A 20,648-nucleotide genomic window follows, 5' to 3' on the forward strand; every position below is an offset into this window, starting at 1 on the left:
GTATATACATATTCATATATGGTACAATTTTATCATGTATACAAATATAAGAAAATCATAAATATGTAATATATGTAATACATGTCGATATAATACTTATGTCGATTATGTATGTGATTGACGTTTTGACGATTGACGTTTTCATTCCCTTTTTTTTCATTCTGTGTATTGAACCAATCGTTTTCTTATAAACTCAGCGTGCCTTATTCATTCTCTTGTACAAATATATTGCGAAAAATAATTCTTTTAGATAAGTAGCGATGAAAATAAAGATGTTAAATTTATTGGTTTGAGACATCACACATGCATCTCGAACTTCTGGAGTTAATTTTGATCTCAATTTACAAACAATTATCAACGTCCTCCTTGTGAGGTCTCGAGAGAGGCTCGTTCTTATTCTTACAAAAAGGTTTTCATTTACCCATTCTTGGCAACTTTATCTTGACTTGTATTTCATGAACCATATAATAAAAGTACGTTACGCTAAAGGCAAGCCTCATTTTTTTTTCTCATTTTCTACCTTTGAATCTCTTTGAAAGAGAATTCTAGTTCAATTATCCAAAATAACCTTGCCCTCTTACAAAATATTTTCCTTTGTTGAATAAGAAGAATGAGTTTTTGATGAGTGCACCCGGAATATGCTCAAAAGTCTGCGCAAGATAATACAAATCAATTTCCGCGGTGAAACTTTTGTAGACGGCACACTGTGTTTCTGATTCTTCTTTCCTTTTAGTAAATACAGGTAGACGCTTCTTTTGACGCTAATGTTGTCCTTGCTTTGCTTAACTCAAAAGTGAATACGGGGAGAGGGGGGGGGATTCACAACCTCCGAATGGTTTGAAAGTTGTTGAAATAGCATTGAGATTGGCAGGTAAAAGATCAATCAAAGCATTAAGGGAAAAAAAAAACCACAATGACTGGGATATATTCACATGACCAATCAATACTGCTGCCTCTATTGTGCTATCTATAACCAACAATGAGGAACAAAGTTGTCCCTTTTCATTAGCTTGCTCATCCTATGTTTCCATGGGAGAGCACACTGCGCTGAAAGTTAAAATATGTAAAATATTTTATACTTAGGTAGTTCTACTTAAAGTTGTTCCATAATAGCGTCCCTTGCAAAATCCATCTACTGAAGTTGAACTCATCATCCCATCGGTCAATATTCCATTCGACTCATTCATCTGGTAGCAATAAAAGGAACGGGAATTAGGTTTGGGAACGGCATTTTCGCATAAAGCGGTTGCCTCAATGGTAATTAAATAGGTTTTCGTTGCCCAGTTTTGGGGAAAGAATTGTTATCTATCAATGCGTCATGGTATAAGATGATCATTCATGAAATTATCTAATAATTCAATTCAGTTCAATTTGTTTGCTTATTTGAAAATGCAAGTAAAAGAAAGTTTGTAATTCCACATGCAGAAATTGCCTAAGTGTCAAAGAAAATGATTAACGTTATCCATTTTGGGGAAAACCAATCAGCGATGTGTAATTACAAGACATGCATTTATGGAGTAATTTCATAATTCAGTTAAGTTCAGACTGTTTATTTATTTAAGATTACAAATTAAGGAGGTTTCGAGTTCTCTTGGACAGTAGTTGCCTATTAAAATGACAAAAAAAAAGACGGCTCAAGTTACTGAATTCTGGAAGGTCATAAAATGCATAATACCCCCACGTCCATCAGTCCAGGAATGATTCAATAAAACAATTCAAATCACTTTTATATCAAATCATCTGATATTACACATGTATAAACATAGGAATTTTTGGGGAGAGGGAGATTTGTAATCAACGATTGACCTGCTATACACTCTTAAAGATATTGTATCCTGTAAACTGTTCTGTTTTCACAAATTGGATTGAGTAATATGTATAAAGAACACATTGGTCACGGATGAGTTTCATTGAGTAATGCCATGATGAACTGCAATTAGTTAGAAGTTAAAGTAATACAGGTATAGGGCACAGGAGACATAATCTTACCCTGTGAGTACATTTCCAGGCATGCATAAGTGAAAATACTAAATTATACCTCAGAAATTGGAACGAGGAGGAGAAAAAAAAAAGAAACAAAGACATGACTCTTGCTTCTCCTAAAGCCTAAAAACTAATGATAAAAAATAAACTACATAAAGTAAAAAAAGAAAGAATAAAACTTCACATAAAAAGAATAAGAACCAATCTTTGAAAAATATATGTATGTATGTATATATATATATATATATATATATATATGCATATATATATGCATATATATATATATATATACATATGTGTGTATATATGTATAATCCTATATCAGATAACTATTGTTGCCAACCTAAAGCATGGCGCAGATCTGCCATGAAAATTGGTTAACTATATGGATAACAGCCATAGCTACAAGCTCCAAGGTTTTCTTTGAATAAAAAACAATCAACTGGCGTGATAACTTTCCATTTGCAAGATTTACTCATTGAGTTTACCTTGAAATTCGACTATACATCATGTCAACATCAGTTAGCTCCTCATTATTTGCAGCAGCTCCTCCAAGAATATCAACCTTCCAGACAACTTCGCTCAAGCACCAAACAATTGTTAAAACCGGTTCATGTATCGACTAAGTCATACGGTCAACGATCATTTCAATATTCAATACCTCAACTTTGGAATCAGCTCCCCAATGATATCAGAGAATGTTCATCATTAGATCAGTTCAAGTCTTTATTGAAGTCTCATTTGTTTGTAAAGTAACCATTGCTCTGTAAATTGTTTAATGATGTGTTTTAAGTTGATATATGTAATTTTCTACTTTATATTGTGTGTTCTTACACACGTATAATCTGTCTTTTCTCATTTCTAAAAGCGCTTAGAGACTTGAATGTAATTTGCGCTCTATAAAAATGGTTTATTATTATTATACAAGCGGTTGGAAAATGAATAGATGAGCTCGTACACGTATCTGATTATGTTGTGCAATTATCTATAACATACTGTCATTCGGAGAACACCCATTCCCGAGTACGTGACCGTTCCCTGCGAGATGCTGAAATCCCCAATTATTTTGCACAATACCGACAAGGTCCCATTTAACAGGCAATCTGTTGACATGGACCAGTCTTTTTTTTTTCATCTCTTATACCATATCTGGTTCTCTCTCTCTCTATCTATCTCTCTCTCTCTCTCTCTCTCTCTCTCTCTCTCTTTGTCCTACACATTGCCTTTATGCACTATTGATACAATTCATCATCATAATTACTCTCATAATTATCATGTCATTAACATTTAAACTTTTTTAAACAAGAGGTGTGATGGATTCCCAGCAAATATAATCTTGAGAAACAAAAAAAAAAAAAATAATGTCATTCAAAAGATGGGAGTTGAGGTTTTGATATCTTGTCGTGCACTGTCAACGACAAGCAATATATGCCACAATTATGAGATCCCTCTGATATTCACATGTCAGCTGTCCTCAGTCAAGCAAAAACACAGGAAAATAATATCATACTGATGGAAGGCTGCAAGCCTTTCCACACACGAACAAACGTTAATGAGAAGAAATATATCTCCTCTGGCAGGTTTTCAATACGAAAATAAGTACATTTATTGTCAAAGCATATCCCCTCAACCCTTTGTCTCCCTTTCCTCCCGAGGCATATAGATGTTTAGACAATCGTCAGTCTTGTCAATCAATGTGTGATGTGATAAATTCGAGCCTTTAAGTTCCAGTCCACATGCGATGTAAAAGTCGTTTTGAGAGGCGTCTAATGAAAAGACAACTGACGGAGTACTGTCCCTATTTTCATATAGTATTATTATATAGTATTTTATATAGTATTCAATATTCTAATGGATGAAAAGCGAGAATGGCACGAATGTTTCTCTCATGAAAGAGATAATGGTTAATCGAAGTGGGAACGAATAGACCCACGGGTTACTCTGTTGGTTTCTAACGAAGTGTCGCGCTTATGCCACAAACAGGCAAACGAAGAATCGTTGTGCTTTTGAATCCTATGCGTGGTTTCCTGATCTAAGTGTTGAACAGACTTCCTTGAGACGGTTTTTATGTAGTAACGTTCTTGTTTTGAAAACATGGCGTGTTATTTTGATAGAAGAGTGAATGAAATCGAGATGTGCCACTGTCATCATCTGGTATCAGCATCATCATCCTCTGTATACAGTATGTCCCCCCCAAAAAAAAATACAACGGGGACCCTCCGCAATGATATCTTTAAAAACAGTGAATCAATCTAAATACAAATTCAGGGTATGAAACTATAACTCATTGCCCACATCTTACAGAAAACCCCATTCGATTTGCTTCAGTGGTCAAAGAGAAATACGGAATTTTGTAGAGGATGTCAGGAATTTCTTCCCTCCTAGTTCTGTCTAGTATTCACATCGAAATGCTAAAGTCGGAAGAATCCGATTCATGACATGCTTTACAACAATCCACATTTCTCTGTGACCGCTTAACCGAATCGAATGGGGATTTCTGCAAAATAGAGCTAAAATGTTATATTTTAAGACCCTGAAGTAGCATTGAAATTTTTTTATCATATTGGGCAATATCAATGCGAAAATCTGATTGTAATTTTTTGGGGGACATACTGCAGTAAGTCGCCCCCAAAATTACAACCAGATTTTCGAATTGATAACACCTAATATGATCATTCTGTCTAAGTGCTAATTCAGGGTCTTAAAATAAAACATCTTAGCTCTATTTTGCAGAAAACCCCATTCAATTTGGTTAAGCGGTCACAGAGAAATGTGGATTGTTGTAAAGTATGTCAAGAGTCTGGTTCTACCAATTTTAGCAATTTAATGCTCTTGTGTGTGAATAATAGACAGAATTTGGACAGAAGAGATTCCCGACATCATCTACAAAATTCCGTATTTCTCTTTGACCACTGAAGTAAATCGAATAGGGTTTTCTGTAAGATGTGGGCAATGAGTTATAGTTTCATACCCTGAATTTGTATTTAGATTGATTCACTATCTTTAAAGATATCATTGCGGAGGGCCCCGTTGTAATTTTTTGGGGACATACTGTATTGCGTCAAGAAGCGTGTTGTCATTTCTACATATTAATATGAATGCTCTAGCAAACTAAGATGTTAGCAAATAACAGAAATAGGAGAAAGGCTGTAACATTCTGACTCTCAGGCCATTATTATTTCTCGCCCGTGTGGTATGCGAGTCGACATGTAGTTGAACAGACGGGACTACGTAACAAAGCTTTCCGAATTTCTTATGGAGTCGCAATGTAATGCAGGACGCACTGCATTAAACATTACTGTCTGAAAACAATTGGTATCAAATTCTGGCTATTTTTTTTTTTTTTTTTTTTTTTTTAGACCAGATGTGTCCAAAGGTTAAAGAAACAGATTTGACGCTTATACATACATCGTGAACTCGAAAGTGACTGAATTTAATTCAATTAACTCCCTCCCTTCGGTACAAGACACTTGATCTACAAAATGATAATGTATGTGAGTTCTAAACCGAGCTTGTTCAAAGTGACTTATAATGGATGTCGAACGTGCAAAACACATGCCTGTCACTAGATGGTATCATGATAATGAACATAAATTATGAAAATCAAATTCACAAGGCACAGCACACTTCATCACTGTCGACAGATTCACGACAGTCGTGAAAGTTAACCCACTGCTTCCAAATGTCGGTAATCCTCGCAGATTTAAATTATATCACAGTTGGATTATATGACGGTTTACAGATAATTTATCAGCGGTATCGATAAAAGGATGTACAAAATTGTGCTGCGTATATGAAAGTGTAATTGGAAAGTGGCCCATGGCCATTCTCTCCAATATAAATGACTTAGGAATACCATAATCTCATCTCGCCACGATCTCCCTATGATGTCAACCTGTCTCAACATCATGAATGCGCAGAACACATCCCATACGCACTCATTCAAACACACACACGAACACACACACTCACACACACACACATACACGCATGTGCTGACACGACTGGAACGAACCTTCCTCTGTCACATCCGCCATGCATCCAACACACGGAGAGCATCTTAAAGTAAGGAAAGTTTTTCAAGACGAAATGCATATACAAATTCATGGAAAAGTTAGAGATAGAGAGGACCTTATGCACTGCACTCGCATGCTGACTTATAGTGATTCATTATACCCTCAATATCTCAAAACACTGGCCATAAATTTTATCATATCGTTGGTGTTCTTTTTCTTCAGATTCCATTCACTCATTTTTCCCTTTCCAACAGAAACATACATTATGCTTTAAAAGAAGTTGAAGATTACTTAGACACGCCCACCAAAAACAAAAACAAAAAAAAAAAGCTTCCAAACCAAGATTCTGTCAATGACATCATCTGTCAATCATTCAATTAAACTAAATTCAAAGGTTTTATTTTCACTTCTTTCAACAGAATGTACAAAAAGTATAAATTCGACATGCATTTTAAGGAATGACGCATAGGTAGCGAGGAATAACAATGTAGGACTTACATGTCAGTAGTCATTACAAATTGAGTCATTTTTCATACAAACATATTTATACATTCTGTGAAAAAATGGAGGTACCTACTCAAAAGACTGTGCTTGTACTATGTGGGCACCTCTCAGGGAAAATGAAAAAAATAGGTGAATAGCTTAAAACTACAAGTGTGCGGGAAATGAGAAAAGAAAGAAAAAAGGGTGAAAGAGGAAACAGAAATAGGAGGAAAGAAACGAGACAACTAAAAATAAGAAGCCTAGATACATTAAAGATCAAGCCCACAGAGACTATTAGCCATAGTAGAAGAGTAGAGCGTTGAAAGCGACCGAGAAAGTGGCATGATAGGGAATTGCTGATAGCGGAACTTGTTCTGTGAAGACACGTATAAGAGTATACAAGTTCGCAATAAAATAAACATGGGATGTGATGTGGAATGCCGCGAAAGACGCGACCTAAGAAGAATCAATGACGTCGAGCTTACAAAATAAAACCTACATACTTCAGAAAAAAAAAAACAAACTTAGTTTCTTTATGTTGCATCATAAGACTTAAGCAGGAATAATTTCAATCTTTTTTAAACGAATACAATGAAGGAACTTTTTATGCCTCCGCCACGAAGTGGTGCCGGAGGCATTATTTTATGTCTGGACTAAGGGAGTTCCAGAATCTTGGACCTGTATAAATAAATTTCTGCTGAGCTAACACAGTTCTTAGCAGGGGCAAATGAAATTCATTTGACTGTCTAGTTGGATAACTATGATATGTCAGGTTAAGAGGAAACATGGAATTAAATATAAACGGGAGACAGTTGTAATTATAACTATACATAAATTGTCCTAAATGAAATAAATTGCTCGAGTACTTACACGCTTGAGTACTTACATGAGTAGCAAAAGACATGGGAATGCACCGTTCCATAGACAATGAAAGAGATAGACTGAGTATAATTTGCAAGTTTCCATGTTCCTTGTGTGATTAACGAGAGACATCGCAAGAAAAAAAAAAAAAAAAAACATTCCAGCTATGCTTAGTCTAGGTTAAAGGGATCGTACAGTTTTGGTTGAGACCTAATTTCAGGTTTCTAACACTTTTTGGTGAGATAATGAGAAACCTCTTATGAAATATGAAAGAGCGTGTAATTATATGAGGAATTCAACGTTTATTTGATGAAAATTGGTTTTGAAATGGACGAGATATAAAAAAAAGAGCGATTCTAAGAATGTGTGGGACCCACACTTTATTACGATCGCTTTGTTTTACTTTGTTTTGGGATGTTTCAGTAGTTCCAAAACCGATTTTCATCAAATAGATTTTGAATTCCTCTTAAAATGGTATGCTCTGTACTTTATCATAAGTGTTTTCTTGGTTTCTCGCAAAAAGTTAAAAGCCCAATTTTCATCTCCACCAAAACTGTACCATCCCTTTAAGGTGCATTCCAATGTCTTTTTAAATCCTATTAAAACTTTCCTAATCTGAAAAAAAAATTATGAAAATTATCATAAAAATATTCTTGCACATATTCATTTTTTTCTTTTAGCCACATTAGTGATGATCGGGGTATTATAAATCAATACAAGTGAACAGGTATTTGCATTGCATAGTCCCTTTAATTTGCATTTCATTTCATTTCAATTCATTTCATTTCAATTCATTTCATTTCATTATATTCGACATATATGCATGCTGCAAAGTGGCACAGCACAGCACACACACACACACACACACACACACACACACACAAATGAAATTTACTATTTCATAATTTGCCAATTTGCAAAGCTTCGACGTTGATGAAGGGAAAACGTGAGTTTGAGTCTTTTCCCCTTTTTTGTGTGTTCAGCAATAAACGCTTGTTGCTCACCCGCAGCTGCCTCTCCGGTATAGTGCACAATATGTACATATGTTATTATGTCTGTGGCAATTATAGTTGGCCCTGTGTTCTATAATAATTGTATTTACACTTCCAATTTGGTACCAATGCCGAACTAATGATAACAATGATAGCAGGTCCCTCTAGTAGGGCAGTGCTAAGACTGAAAAGGATATACGGTACCCCAGATATCATCATCATTACCAATTCGAGAGCAAGGAGAGTTTCGGTAAATATTCTGGAGAAGACGAACAAAAATTCTAGCTGGACGTGAAAATCAAAACTTTTTTTCCAATATTTTCTCATCCGACAAGATTTTTTAGAAAGGGAAGAATAAATACATGTATATATTTTAATGATAACAATGATAGCAGGTCCCTCTAGTAGGGCAGTGCTAACACTGAAAAGGATATACGGTACCCCAGATATCATCATCATTACCAATTCGAGAGCAAGGAGAGTTTCGGTAAATATTCTGGAGAAGACGAACAAAAATTCTAGCTGGACGTGAAAATCAAAACTTTTTTTCCAATATTTTCTCATCCGACAAGATTTTTTAGAAAGGGAAGAATAAATACATGTATATATTTTAATCACATGTTCCATTTTACGACAGAATGATATATCAAATATCATATTTCATCATATTAAAATAATATCATATCATGTTATTCAACATTTATTATTCATGTGGTCATCATCATTCTACGACTTCTGTAATGGAGCTTGAAAACTTTAGTACCAACTTGAATTTTAAGCTAAATGCTTATTTATTAGAGGCGAAAATCATATTTCATAAAAAATACTTTCCTTAACATAGAAAATTCAACGTTTTCCTATATAACATAATTATTGAAAATTTCCATACTTCTTAGTTGGGCTGTCACACCGCCTCGCACAGCTATACACGTTTGTTATATGAATTCAGCCGGTGAAGAGTACGTGCATTTTTTTTTTTTGTGTGTGTGTGTGTGTCACCACCTTGAAATCCTTAGCAAGTCTTTATGATATAATTATGAAAACCACTCGCTGCTGAAGTTTTAGGTTCCATATGTGGAAACCTCATTAATAATGATGTCAGTTTAAATGATGCTGGCTGATATTGCAGTTGAACCTGGAAATATCTATCAGTCATAGGCATACAAAGACATCATTTTGAAGCTAGAAACATGTTTGATCATCCAAAGACTAACGGCTAACTCGATATGTTAAAAATGACGTGGCAAAATTGCTCTAATGTGAAATTTATTCCTAACGACAGGGAACAATCCGTAGTTAAATAACAGTGTCTACTTAGAGATTTTTTTTTTCCAGTCGTTTACCCACTTCTTACGGGAACTGAGTGTTCCATGTGATAACCACGTGAAGACTGCACTGCCCTACTTTGGCAAAAGGAAGCAAGTGACATCGAGTACAAATGCTACAAATGAAGAAAATATGTTTTTGGGTAGGCCCTTTTTGTGATGAGAAAAATGTCGGTATTCGTGCAAGTCATATGGTGATGCATTTATGACAATTCGAAGAATTTTGATATTCCACAGAAACTCATTATTATGTACATATGTAACTTACTTCCTTTTGCCAAAGTATTATAGATTTGTAGCAAACATGAAAAATCTGGCAAAAGGAAGCAAGTGACAATCATATCATGAGTATGTTACTTTCTTCCTTTTGCCAAAGTATTATAGATTTGCAGCAAACATGAAAAATTGGCAAACGGAAGCAAATGACAATCATAGGAAGCAAGTCACAATCATATCATGAGGTTGTAACATGCTTCATTTTGCCAAAGTATTTCAGATTTTTAGCAAACATGAAAAATCTGGCAAAAGGAAGCAAGTGACAATCATATCATGAGTATGTTACTTTCTTCCTTTTGTCAAAGTATTATAGATTTGTAGCAAACATGAAAAATTGGCAAACGGAAGCAAATGACAATCATAGGAAGCAAGTCATAATCATATCATGAGGTTGTAACATGCTTCATTTTCCAAAGTATTTCAGATTTTTAGCAAACATGAAAAATCTGGCAAAAGGAAGCAAGTGGCAATCATATCATGACAATGTTATACTTGCTTCCTTTTGTCAAAGTATTATAGATTTGTAGCAAACATAAAAAATTGACAAAAGGAAGCAAGTGACAATCATATCATAAGGATTTTACTTTATTTTAAATATAAATGATTTGGCAAAGGGAAGCAAGTGACAATCACATCATGAGGTTGTAACTTGCTTCCTTTTGCCAATTTTTTCATGCAATTTTGTGCACTTGCTTCCTTTTGCCACCCGAATATCTCAGAAATGGGCCAAAATTATAACTTTTGGATTTCTCAGTTAAATAGAGCATGCCTCAAATATGTCAAATCAATAAAAAAAAAAAGTCAGTATCCATGAAAATGTCACTTGCTTCCTTTTGCCAAAATAGGACAGTGCAGGATCTCTCAGTGACATGCCTGAGCTTGACGCACCCTATGGGACGATAACTGTATGCCGTATAGCTTCAAACGCGAAAGATAATGAAGGCGATCGTGTCTTCACAGAAGCAATTATGATTTGATTATGATGATGATGATAAAAGTGATCAACTTATTCAAATTGTGTTGAAGAGAATACATGGGCTTCATTATTGTCATTATTTTGTCAGTGCCACAACGACAATTCATGTAGAACAAGGGAAACTAATAACAGGGGGGAAATGCCTCGTCAAAAAATCGGAGATTGTCAAATTACTGTCACCAACGGCTCTACTTACCAGTCGACTGAAGGGATGCTATTGAAAGGAACCGTGTTCAGTATACGCGCGATGATTACGCTTTGGGCAACGCTCAGAGAGATGATTCTTATCACAATGACTTTTAGAAAATGCCTATCAGTCGATAAACACTCAATTAATGACATGAGCCAAAATGAGAACTCGTTGCAGAGAATGATGTGTCATACGCAACCCGGCTTGCTATAGAGGTATGACATCGCAGCCACCTGTCAAATTATGATAGACTGCAGTCAAATATATCATATTTATACAATGTATATATACATACATACAAATATATATGAAACAAATGTGTGTGTGAGAGAGAGAGTGTGGGTGTGGGTGTATATATATATATATATATATATATATATGTGTGTGTGTGTGTGTGTGTGTGTGTGTGTGTGTGTGTGTGTGTGTGTAAGAGAGAGAGAGAGAGAGAGAGAGTGGGCGGGATTGAGATTTTTGTCTCCCACGTTGATGAATTCTTAAGTGTCGTAACTGAACCAATCAAGAGCCGATTCGGAGAGCTCCACCTATCGCCACTCCAGCAACGTTAAAATTAAAGCTATGTGCGCAACCTTCGAAGATCTGGAGTGATAAATTGGCAAACGATTACACAGACTTAGCTTAAGAGAGTGTTCGGCGTGATTGAATAAAACAGTTCAGGTGTCAAAATTATTGCATTATGTAAACACCCCGCATCGATTTGCTGTTCAAATACTTAAATTTTAGCTTTTATTCACGCGCCTTCAGCGTGGATTTTCACATTCAGATCCCCAGGTGGTTCTATTCGCTTAGTTTGGTTTCTGGTTTAGTTTTATTTCTGTATTGTTATTATTATTTTATTCGTTACCATTATCACCAAAATTTCATTTTTCTTGACTGGTCGGTCGATTAAGCGAAAGACCTTGCAATTTTTTTCCTAGGTGCCGACAAAAATAAACAGCAATAAAAATGAATCAAAATCAACACTCCAAAAGTGCAAACATAGTGTATCATATATGTATATGTGTGATTAATACCTCATATGTATATATATATATATATATATATATATATATATATATATAAAATACATACAATTATATATGTACATACTATTATATATATACACACTATGTATATATATATACATATATACATATATGTATATATAATTCTGCACTGTGTATACTCGCGCCATTACTTGAGTTTAATCAAGGACTCGAGGCGAACAATGAACATCTAATGTGTATAAGAATTCAAATCCAGTTGTTTATTGAACGAGAACAAAATATTGCATTGGATCCCCAACAATTATCATCTTACGTGTTATTACAGCACGTTACGCAATTTACACAATTCCTGTTAAGGTTAGTATTTAAACAGATTGTTATAGTTGTTCGAATTACCAACGTAACTGTACAGGTCTTTACATGTACGTTGTTCTCTTTCAATATGAAAATCCATTCGACATGAGATATTATATTGACTATGAAAAAAAGTATTGGAACACAATATAAAAAAAAAGTTTCAGCTGCCATTTTAACAAAATACGTTGCTTGATAAATTTCTTCTCAAAAACTACAAGGATTTTATCAATGCAAGCTCACATACGCATACTCATGATCACTTACACACACACACACACACATACACAAACACAAACACGTATACACAGTTTCCAATCGAAAAGAGCAAGTAAACAGGCAAAAATGCATATATCTTATTTACATATATATAGTAAATATATAAGTTCTTAAAGCGTTACAACGTGATAATATTGGCAACATAAAACGTATACGGGAGAAAAGCTATTGAAATGTAATAAGATCTCTATCTCTATCTCCTGATATTGGTTTTGTGCAATTTCAGGTAAAGAGCATAATGATGTGCACCGCCCCGACAGGTGATGTCCATGAACTCGTCACGTCTGAGCGTCAACAGTTTTTCTTTTCCTTTCTTACTGTCTCTTCTCTTCAAAGGGGGCGGCAGCAGCAGGTACTGTGGTGGTATTGAACGGGACGGAGCTCATGCTCAGCTGCCGAGGTTCAGTCGTTTTCCGCATCATATACTTCAGTCAGTATAATGCGTTGAGACTGCCTAGAACGGCGGGTTCTCTCGGGGCATGAACAGGCAAACACTGGCTTCATCAGTGCTGTCCACACCGCGCGCCAATATGCGACTCGACGACGCCATCACAATATCCTCATTGCTATCACGTGATGCTATCACGTGAGCGATTAGTTATCGCACGTGGGTCAAAAGTTGGTCGTGGTTGGTCGTGCCGTTTTAAACCGACGCCGTGCCTTGCCTTCAAGCTGTCGGGAACGGATTTCGGCACCGTACCACTCCGTCAGCGAAACACCGGCATGTTAAGTCACCGTCCAGAATGCTTGTGTTGACCTACGAAAAGAGTAAAACATGTTGGGAAAGACTTTGATACTTCACAGGACCAGGCAGATTTGATAATCTCATTAAATCTGGTTTGTACAATAAGATGAGGAGAACACGAGTATAGTTATCCCATCTGAGTATAATGTTGTGGTTGCACTAGTAAGGAGGCAAGAATAAAAAAAAAGAGAATATTCTGAGAGAACCACATAACTTCGTTCAGAACAGAATAACAGAAAAACAGAATAATCTCGAGATTGACACTGCGGGACAAATACAATCGTTTGTAACGGAGGTATGAAAAAAAATACACAATCATGGATTTTTTTGTGTGTGTTGCTTTCACACTTCTTGTGCAATTTGTAATCTACAATTATCTTCAGCCATAAACCAGACGAGTTTCCGTCATATAGATAACTAACCAGCAAAAAGTAGTAACCTAAAGGTAAGACATGTACATGTGTCCCGTTACAGCAGCGAAGGTCATAGTTATCAAGTGTAAAGCAATGATAAAAAAGGAGGTGTGCTTGTTTGACTTTCTTGTATAAGGACCGGCTCATCGATTGGTTGAATTTCTTTTAACTATGAGGAAAACCTGCCAGCGATAAGCCAGTCTCTACATAGATCAGTGATAACTAGACTAGACGCAAGGCCAACATACCCTTGTAACCAGGGGGGAGGAAATTGATTTACTGGCTTGCAAAGGAAATGGAAACCGATTCGTAATCGATTAGCACTGCCACGAGCGGCGGAAATGGACGGATTGAAACTTCATCTCCATATCAACAGACCCGCAGCTGTTTACGCCAAAATGATGATAACGTCCCTAGTTGGAACTGGGCCGTCGCTGCTATCTACTCCGTTACAAATTTGGGTGAAGGATTATTTCTGTCGATCCATATCGTTTTTTTTTTCTTTGTTGCCTTAATTCACTTGATTTTGTTTGTTTGTTTGTTTTTTAATCGACAAGTAAAACAGATTAAAACAAAAGAACATTATTTTACCGAGGTTCCCCGGACTGGAAACGTGGCATATATTATTATGTTATGTGGTCACATCACAGAATCTGATTGGCATTGCCAAGTCAACATTGATATGCAAAAAAAAAAAAAAAAAAAAAAAAAAAAAAAAAATATATATATATATATATATATATATATATATATATATATATATCAAGTAAGCCATGCCTTTTTAAATCATTTCCTCGAGAGAAATGCGACACAGCCATTGTTTTGCATTGTTTATTTCCTTACACAGGACTAAATGATATCGGAAACATTCATATCAACGAAATTCCCATATGGCAGACAGACCAGCTAAGTTCATTATAGTCAGTCTGCTGTCAAATTTTTTGGCTTCATTGTCACAGAACAATAGTTAGTGTACTGTGGTTATCTAATTTCCATGTTCTGCCCTAATAAACTAGGTGTGTGTGTGTTTTTTTTTTCAATGTCTAGAACATAATACATTAGACTAAATCTTTTTTGTGAGGAGATGCTGGTTAATATATAGCTTGCACACAGCTTGCGAGAGACAAAGTCCCATTAAAAAAAAATAGCTAGAAACTATCCATCTCATTCATATTCTTCAAATTCTAAATGAAGTCTTTAATCCAAGTGCAAGGTAATAGAATACGCTTTATATATTTGATGTATTTCCTTCCATTAAACGACTCAATCTACATGTATCATCTCAATCTCACCTCATCAGTATTATTTTTACCTCAATCTCTATCACCATGGTGACAACTTTCTGCATCAATATACTATAATGAGCATATCGACTTACCTGCATGACCTCATTCTGGTAGACGCAACTCGTCTCTCTCCGCGCGCACACATTCCTCTCCACGCACACGTCGGAGTAGCCGTCGAGGAGGGCGTGGCCGCGAGGACACGCCCACCCGCTGACGCAAATGCGCACGCAGGGCCACGAGCCGGATGGCGGTTCGTTCCTCACGTCCTCGCAGGTGAACGAGTGGCAGGGTGACAGGCAGCGCCGGTATGTCAGGTCGTTGTTGGCAGGGCATGACTGAGGGGGGCGGGTCCGGCCTGCGGATAGACAGATTTTGGGGAAAAGAGTGTAATAAGGCAAATAAAACTTTGCAGAATTCAAAAAATTCCAAATAAAACTACGCAGAATTCAAAACTTTCCAAATAAAACTATGCACAATTCAAAACTTTCCCTGGACATGATCTCAGCAACTCCTTCTTCATCTCGATTTTCAAATTTGTACCGACTGTCCCTTAAACAGTCGTCCCATCCTTCGTCTCATTGAGTGCTTTTAGTAACATGCATTTTAGGGCATAATTTTGATGAATTACATCTATCCGTACTAAACTGCGATATACATAGAATGTACAATGTGAAGTGAAGAAATGTATGTATAATTATTCTAACTGGGGCACAACCGACATAACGTTTTCAGTCAGGGTCCAGGGATTGCTCGGAATAATCAGTGGATTGTAAACCACAAAGACAAGAGTGCTTTGAAGCAGCCAAGGCAGAGAGAAATTGGCCCTAGTATTATTATCATTCTTTTAAAATGGTTGTGTTCTGTTTTGTTTGTCAGCTTGCTGATACGACCGAATCCGGACGTGTGATAGAAATGCGAGAGCGATGCCAACGTACTTTACGGGGGAAGGATGGTCCTTGACAGATATTTTTAATAGGGTATCGTCCTTATATTAGATGGGTTATCGCCGATTCTTGAAATGAAGGAAGTGCCGATGGCTCATGTAAGCGTTTTGCTGACTGCAGCCAATAAGTTCTGATTTTAACCGACAGAGGATTTTTGTTTAAGTATTTCTTTGTGAGTAGTAATGGTAATATCCATGAATCAAATGCAGGTAGGTTACTTTCGTCTAGATTTGTAATGCAGCTTGAAGGTTACAAAACAATCCCCACCCCGCAAGAGTAAATGGCATATATATATATATATATATAGCGAAGAATCAAGAAATAAACTAGTAATGCATTATTTCGCCAATAAGAATGAGTTTATTGAACAACTCAAATTTTCGGTGGCCTCCACCTTCTTCAGGAGTCTCGACGCGGAAATGTTTTGTTTGGACCTAGACTATATATATATATATATATATGTACATATATATATATATATATATATATATATATATATATATATGTACATATATATATAATAACACTTAACACTTGAAAACGAACAACGACTGAAAAGCCTACTCAAAACATATAAATCCAAACAAAGTCCCACTGCATTCTATCAAGACATTAGTAGATATGCAATCGTTTTATCATTCACCATATTCTACGCAAGAAAAGAACAGAACTGGGGGGACGTTAATCACTTAGAAATGTAATATGTAAGTATGAAAGGCACTTAGTGATATTTGGTAATTATCTAGAATTATTACATTAATTGGATAAATGCAATGATTTACTGGAATGACATTTGGCACTTATCCCAAAAGTGTATGAATTAGTAAAGTTGGATTTACACGCGAACACTTGGAAATGCATGTATCGCGGACATAATGATTTATTTGAATTTCATTTGATCAGTTAGAAAATGTGATGGAACATCCTGGACAAAATAACGAAATGAGTCATTGGTTATTGGCACTTAAACACTCAAAATTATGTAATACGTATCCAGAGAAATATAAAAAAGTACAGTTGATTAACACTTCTACAATCAGAAATGTAATACAGTGTATGTGTACTGCGTGGGGAAATGTACGATGATTAATTAATTTTGTGTAATTGTTGTCAACCTCACAAATCTGTTGCGAATATAGCTATATTGTTATTTTATTCACTGTAAGTATTAGTAAGTGTGTCATTACCTGCCATGTGTCCAGAATAGGACCATGGACCTGGTATATAATTATGTCAGCATGTCCTTTGTTTTTATTTATCAACAAAGACATGATTACAACAACAATAAATAATGATTATAACAATTATTCATATGATTTGTAATGCTCATCTCTGTGATAAGGTTATAAGAGGTTAGGAGAATTACAAATACAAAAAAAAAAGTAATCAAAAAGAGGTATTAAACAAATAGATTTTAATCCACATTTACAGGAATCTAATAAAGAGCATTTTTTTTTAACTTAAGCTAAGTTATTCCATATAAGGTGGGAGCGACGTAGGCAAAAGCTCGTGTGTCCCAAGTTGTTGCGAAATTTGAAATTACAAGAGAGCCAGAGTTGGATAAGCGTAGAAATCTAACAGGGGTACATGAGTTGAGTCGATACTGTAAGAGCAGTGCACTTGACACAATGGGGAATCAAGAATAAAATCTTAAAAATACATGTGCCATGATTTCTGACCTGTAACCAATGGATTGATTTTAAAATCGGGGTGATGTAAGTGCGCTTCCTTGACAATGTAGTACTCTCTCTCTCTCTCTCTCTCTCTCTCTCTCTATGATATGTAATTATATAATATTATCTGTCAGAGATTCAGAAGGGGAAATTCCTTCAATTATCATCACGTACATGGATGATGAAATTATGATTTCGTTGAGATCCGTCACTCAGCAGCATTTTGTTCTCTTCAGTTTGTATAGAGGCAATTGAAAAAGAGGGAGAGAGTTGTTTTCATAACATTGATTTATGCATTGAATCAAGCTTTTCTTTTTCGTCTTTGCCTTTTCCTTCACAACTATGGAATCTTATAGGTGTGTATTTAGTGATGTACAATTACGTCTGGGGAAGAATTATATCACCGTGTTATAGAACGGAGAATTAGTGCAGGCCCATAATTAGATTTTTTTTATAAGGGGGTGAGGTGGTTCAAAATTTGGAGGAGTATATTTTAGATAGAAAAATCAATTATTTTTTCATCTTATAGTTTAGTTTGACACACAAATTATTGTTCTATTGTATCATCTATATACAAGTTTAGCATTATCATTCTTGTTGTGGTGTTGGTGAAGACGTCAACCACTTCTTTCGGGTTGACTATCTGCATATCTATAGAATTGAAGTTGAACGGTTTGGTGCACACTTTGGGTTGAATATTTTGGAAAATTTTGAATTAAAAAAAGTAGGAAAATGAATGTTCAGGGAAATGTAAATGGTTGAATTGTTGTATATCTGTCACCTCTTGTTCCGAGTGAACATGCATCTTACCCTGTGTACTAAGTCTACAGAGTTAGATTGCGCTCACCGGCAATGACAAAACGAAACGGCACTGAATGGAGTGATGACTGATATCACGTAATGTCCATGACACACGAGAAATGTAATTAATCGAATAGAAGATAAAATTTAAAAAAAAAACTTAATTCTGTGATTGTTACGTGATTTTCTCATTTACTGATCAAAATCTGATATCCGAGTCTAAAGAAAAAGGGGGTTGCAAGATTTCTTCATTGTACGGCCATGGTCGCGTTTGGCTCATACTCACATACATTTATTTTAAGTCTAAAAATAACTCTTCTGTCGCATTTGGAGCTTTGGGAAGTAGTATTCACTTCTTCTTTTTTTCCTTCTTCTTCTTCTTCTTCTTCTTCGACTTCTTCCTTTTTTTTCCCGAGCGGAACATGCTCGGAGGGGGTCGTTCGAATCCCCCGTTACGGGTCTGTTAGCATGGTTAGTGGATCAGTGGCGGCACGCCCCCCCCCCCTTTATTTTTCTTTAAAAACAAAAGAAATAAAAAAAAAGAAATGAAATCCGGAAGTGGCACTAGAAATATTAGTTGCGCCCCCCTTTACAGAATTCCTGGATCCGCCCCTGTGGATTGTAAGAATTTTAGTACCAAGTGACACACATTACAATATCCAAAATATTACTTACATTGTCAACCCTCATCGTTGAAAAAAAAAAATACGTTTAACCAATTTTCTTTCACTTAGATAATGGATGATGATAACGTTTCTAAGAACAAAACCGAGTTAACTGCATATTCAACATTTGCCTTCAGCGCATTTCACATCAACATTCAACTGCCAAGTACAAGCTGGAAAACTATAGTACACTGTACGTAAAAATGGTAGAATGGTATGAAGGTATAAAGGAAAAGGAAAAGAATAATCTAAATTCACATAATAATATCAAGATGAAGAAAAATCGATATTTCGATCACTGACGTACCCGCTATCGGCATGACGTAGGAATGAACAGCCGAGAGACACCCGAGGAGGATGACAAGCGAATAGCATGCATAGGACGCGAGATCCATGACAACTGTGTGTATGTGGAACCACGAGAATATTTCAAGAAACGCAGAACTCACGAATATCAAAAAGCTCTCTGATCTCTGTTGGTACAGAAGACGAAGCAAGATGGACTTCAACTTGTGTGGATGGCAAATTGGTCAGTAACCATCAAATTCAGTGCTGCTTGTTGGAAGAAATGGATGTTTGGGGGTCGCACTCCGTCAGCAGTATTGTCAGTTTATAACGTCAGGCAGTCTAGAGTATTCTCTGATAGTTCTACGATAGCAGTCGATTAAGTAGAGCTAAATGATGTCCGGAAACGGCGCGGTTTAGTGATATTGAACTAATCCCAAAATCAGCTAGCTTTTCTCTTGGGGGTACTAGGAGTTTGAGAGAAAACTCTTTAAAAACTTCTGGCAAATCAACTTCGCAGTTCTTAAGGTGAATCAAGTTGAAGAAGCGGAAGAACCGAACTGAGAGAACGAATGGTCTAGTGTGGCTGAGGGTTTAGGGAGTGGAGTGCTCTTTATACCCATGCATGTCCAGATATCCATCCCACACGGAAGAGTAAAAGGAAATGAATGAAAAAAAAAAAAAGCCGGACATCCAGCTTTGATAACAATAGGTTGCTACCCAAATGCGTTAACCACATTGTAGGTGCAAATCTTTTCCAGTTCAGAAAACTGGAGATTTTCTTCTTCTCTCTCTCTCGCACCTTGAGGATGGCACTAGCAGCCTGAAATTGTGAACTTGCCTGACACACATCGAGTGAAAATAAGACGAATAGACCGATTTTCATTTTATAATGTACAATACATTTTTTTCTTTATCCAAATCATTCATAAATCAACCCATTCTGGGTGTAACAAAAACGGTATAAATGCAATGCAAAACACAAAGAAATCAATTTGTCAATATTACTTATACTGCAAATAATCTCTCTTCAACATAGATAACTCGATTATAAATCAACCCTACTGACAATTTCTTCACGAGAAAGTATTTACATA

At 36.0% G+C, this 20,648-nt stretch overlaps 1 protein-coding gene across 1 annotated transcript; it reads right to left on the reverse strand.

The window, feature by feature from the left end:
- Window positions 1-13,241: 13,241 nt before the first annotated feature.
- Window positions 13,242-19,684, reverse strand: LOC140229321 (uncharacterized). Its single transcript, XM_072309596.1, has 3 exons — window positions 19,574-19,684; window positions 15,276-15,538; window positions 13,242-13,496 (listed from the first exon to the last, which is right to left on the reverse strand). Exons 1-3 carry the CDS (start codon window positions 19,659-19,661, stop codon window positions 13,407-13,409), a joined length of 441 nt encoding a protein of 146 aa, XP_072165697.1. The 5' UTR covers window positions 19,662-19,684; the 3' UTR covers window positions 13,242-13,406.
- Window positions 19,685-20,648: the final 964 nt, after the last annotated feature.

This window comes from Diadema setosum, chromosome 5, assembly GCF_964275005.1.
Source record: "Diadema setosum chromosome 5, eeDiaSeto1, whole genome shotgun sequence".
Classification (NCBI taxonomy): domain Eukaryota; kingdom Metazoa; phylum Echinodermata; class Echinoidea; order Diadematoida; family Diadematidae; genus Diadema; species Diadema setosum.